Below are 4,177 nucleotides of genomic sequence, written 5' to 3' on the forward strand. Positions count from 1 at the left end.
AGTGACGCCTAAAAATAGCTTCTGCTGAGCTCCAGAGTGTTCTGACCTCCATTAATCGGGGGTCCGTTTCCCCGGACGGGTGGTGTAAATCACATTTCCCTTCGAGGTGCTGGAAAGCCTCGTGCCTGACCTCGGGAGCCTCTCTGCAAATCCACCAGAGCGAGCTGGATCGCTGCTCAGGATGGTGGGCAACGTCTGCACATCCTGGGGAGGAGGAATTGGAGAGGATAATCTCATGTCGTGTTCATCATGAGGGAGTGGGAGATTCCCAGACCAGGCAAAAACAGGGACGAGGAAGGTGGATTAAAGACAAAAGAGACCCAAGCTCCACTTCCAGCTCGATGTCTTGTGAAATGTCTTGATGTCCCTCATGGTCCTGCTGTGACCCAAAACCATGTGGAGATCTCCCTGATCCTGGAGGAATATTCCCAGGATAATTTCCCTGAGATGTGTGGCGTGCTTAGACCCAGATGCACCTCAGAGAAAAGAAATAATGATATAAAAAGGGGAAATACTGCCTGATTTTCCTTAATATGGGACTCAAACGCAAATAACCTGCAAGGCAAACAAACATGAGGACTTCTCATGGCTGGGAGAGAAATAAAATATGTCCAGCAGTGCTGCAGGTAACAATTTGCTCCTTTGTGCTGTGCTTGGCCCTAACTCATGGCCCGTCATATCTGTGACAGCTGAGAGAAATCTGCAGCCAGACCTCCCCCGGAATGATGATTTCTGATATAAAACCCTCTGTGACTTTCTCAGGATATGCAAATGAGGTAAATTCCTTCAGCAGCCACATAAACTCAGGTGTTTTCATTTATGTGTTACATAAAGGGTATCCGAAAGGCCAGGAATTGGCAACAGGAGGAAAAACTTTCCTGAAACCAGGCACACGAAAAGAAAGCTGCTCTTTGGTTTGTTGTTCCCTGCCAGGCAGCAAATCCAAGATCCCGTTCCTCCCCATCCCGTGGCACACCCCAAATAAAAGGAACGTGTAGAAGCGCAGAGTCCTCAGCCCATGCTCTTGTCCTGCCCAGGCCATTAAATCCTTGTGCTTTTCTGGTTTTGCCTTTCTTTTCCCGATGTCGAAGGCATTGTTTTGGGAAGAGATGTCACATCCTACAAGAAACATGGGGAGAGACAATTCCCAAGGGACAGAGGGACAGGACACAGGGAATGGCTCCCAGTGCCAGAGGGCAGGGCTGGATGGGAGCTTGGGAATCAGGAATTGTTCCCTGGCAGGGTGCTGAGGCCCTGGCACAGGGTGCCCAGAGCAGCTGTGGCTGCCCCTGGATCCCTGGCAGTGCCCAAGGCCAGGTTGGACACTGGGGCTGGGAGCAGCCTGGGACAGTGGGAGGTGTCCCTGCCCGTGGAACTGGCTGTCTTTAATGCCCCTTCCAGCCGAAACCATTCCATGATTCCATGATTTTGCTGTCAGGCAGAGATCAGTGGATGCCACAACGACAGAGACCAGCCCTGGCACTGATGTCGCCCCAAGCACTCCAGACCCTTTAGAGACAAGTCTGAGATGATGGGAATGTGGAGCAGCTTTCACTTTGCTCCCTCTGCATCCTTCTGCTGCCCGGATGGCATTGATTAGTTCATCCAGATGGTTTTCCACTCTTTTCCTGCTCGGGCCAGCTCCTGCAAACACTTCCACTTTCTCCTGTGAGCAGGAGTTCAGCATGTGCATGGGGCTTGGCAGAGCTGGAGCCTGAGCTTGATCCTGTTTCTGAATTCCAAGCTGGATTGTGACGCAAGGGTTATTTTATATATTAAAATATCGGGTTTCTGCCCGCACACATCACGCGTGATGGATAACAGAGCTGGCAAGGCAGCCATTGGAAAAGGCCACTTAGTCTGGGATTTATACAGAAGGAAGAGTTGCCATTCCTTGTTTTTCAGCCTGGATTTATACACGACCAAACTGTGAAGGTGTTGTCCCTCAGAAGCTCCAGGATGTTTGCCTGATCCCACATTTCACCCACAACCTGAAATCATGACCTGAAACTCCACAGATCCTCATGAAAATTACTCCCCTTTGAGTTACTTTATTGAAACGCAACCTCAAGAAATACTGGCCAGTCAGGAAAGTGACTTTAATCCAATATTTGTTATCCCCTTCCACAGGTTTTAAATCACTCCTTTTGCTCCCTACTTTGAGCAAATACACCCTTATTGTTTTCCTAGTCCTGCTATGACCTTCTGGGAATGTTTTCATCGTGTAAAGCAACCTGTAGTTCCCTACTTTATAAATCTCCTTCATTCCAAGTGTTAACACTACCTAATTCTCTGCTTTAGAGAGGAAATCATGTTTGTTTTTTTGAAGAGCCTGCTGGGAAGAGGAATATTTGCATTTCAAATATTTTTTTTCCATTTCATAAATTGTCTTGAGCTCTCTTCCCAGCGGGCAGCACAGGGCTGTTTATATAAGGGAAGAGGGAAGCCTGCTTTCCCATTACTTCCACAAAAAATACGATTAACAGCGATAACTATGCTAATTATTGCCCTCGCTGCACTTGGAATGCACCTCACTGGCTGGAGAGGCAACGCTTTGGGGTAATAATTAACTCCTTTTTCCCTCAATTACCTTTTATTAGGAGAGCAGGAGGCGTCAGAGCGAAGCAGCCGCACATCTTCCAAGAAAAGCTGGCGCTCTCCAAGGGAACCCGAGCGGAGGTGCCTCGTTAAGAGAAGCGGGCAGGACAAACACCCCCATGGCGAGCTGGGCCTTGGAGCTGCTCGGCTTCTCCCTGAGCCTGCTGGGCCTAATCGGGACGTTAATCGCCACCGTCCTCCCGCACTGGTGGCGCTCGGCGCACGTGGGCGCCAGCATCCTCACCGCCGTGTCCTACGTGAAGGGGCTGTGGATGGAGTGCGTGTGGCACAGCACCGGCGTCTACCAGTGCCAAGCGCACCGCTCCCAGCTGGCGCTGCCCGCCGACCTGCGCGCCGCCCGGGCCATGATGGTCGTCTCCTGCCTGCTGGCCGCGCTGGCGGCCGGCGCGGCCGTGGTGGGCATGAGGTGCACGCGCTGCGCCGAGGGCAGCCCCGCCAAGGCCTCGGCGGCCGGCTCCGGAGGGATCGGCTTCGTGGCGGCCGGGCTGCTCTGCCTGGCGCCGGTGTCGTGGAGCACCAGCGACGTCGTCGTGGATTTCTACAACCCCGCGCTTCCCGCCGGGATGAAGTTCGAGATAGGGCAGGCTCTTTACCTGGGGTTCGCCTCCTCGGCCTTGAGCATCCTGGGTGGGGCCATGCTGTGCGCCTCGTGCTTCGGGAGCGCGACGCCTTTCTGGCCGAGTTCCGGGGTCGGAGAGCTTCCCTCCTCCAGGCCACCCAGTGCCCCCAAGGGCAACCACGCTCCTTCCGTGACATCCGCGGCCCACAGCGGCTACAGGCTCAGTGACTACGTGTGAGCTCCCGCGGCCTCCTCGGGAATTCCGCGCGTGGCACCGGGGAACTCGGAATTGAAGTTTACCATTGTTCATTCCTTCCTCTTCTTCCCGGAGGAGGAAAGGATGCGGACGCAGAACTGCTGCCTGCAAAACTTGGGAAATAAAGGCAGAGGAGGATGAGGTGTTCCCCGGGCAGCACATCCCTTGTCTACCTCCCGTCACGGCTTTGCAGGCAGGTGATTCAAGGGGTATTTCGTTAAAAATAGTGGTTTGGTTTGGAGTTGGTGCCCTGTGAAGCAGAACTGGCCGCATCTCTTTGTTTCTTCCCAAAAAAAGACAGAGTTTTCCCTAAAACCTGGAATTTCTTGGGGATTCACAGTGATTTCCAGCACTCATTGCCTGCTCGGTTCCTCATTTCCATAATTCATGAACATTTCGTCATGACAAGGTATTAATTTTGCTTTGACTTAACTTTTTGTTTGTTTTATTAACCGTCCCTTGAAATACGAATTTCAATGGCACTGTGACAGATGTATTTGACAGCCTGTTACAGCCAATATTGGAAGTTACATTACAATGTTTTGACCTGATCAAAATAAAATTTCAGCACATTTCTGAAATGCATCACGGGGGAAACGAACCCTCTCAGTGGCTCAGAATTGGGGTTTTTTTACAGATGTCAGGAATAGAATGGAACCAGACATTTGATGTTAAATGTACTTGAAAAAATAAAATAAAAAGTCTCAGAATTTGTCGCATTTAGCTTTTGGGCAGATTTAGCA

The 4,177-nt window shown here is 51.3% G+C and overlaps 1 protein-coding gene across 1 annotated transcript; it reads left to right on the forward strand.

Annotated features, from left to right (window-relative positions):
• Window positions 1–2,717: 2,717 nt before the first annotated feature.
• CLDN14 (claudin 14) lies at window positions 2,718–3,416 on the forward strand. Its single transcript, XM_040056326.1, has one exon. It carries the CDS (start codon window positions 2,718–2,720, stop codon window positions 3,414–3,416), a length of 699 nt encoding a protein of 232 aa, XP_039912260.1.
• The last annotated feature ends 761 nt before the right edge of the window (window positions 3,417–4,177 follow it).

This window comes from Hirundo rustica, chromosome 2 (assembly GCF_015227805.2).
Source record: "Hirundo rustica isolate bHirRus1 chromosome 2, bHirRus1.pri.v3, whole genome shotgun sequence".
Classification (NCBI taxonomy): domain Eukaryota; kingdom Metazoa; phylum Chordata; class Aves; order Passeriformes; family Hirundinidae; genus Hirundo; species Hirundo rustica.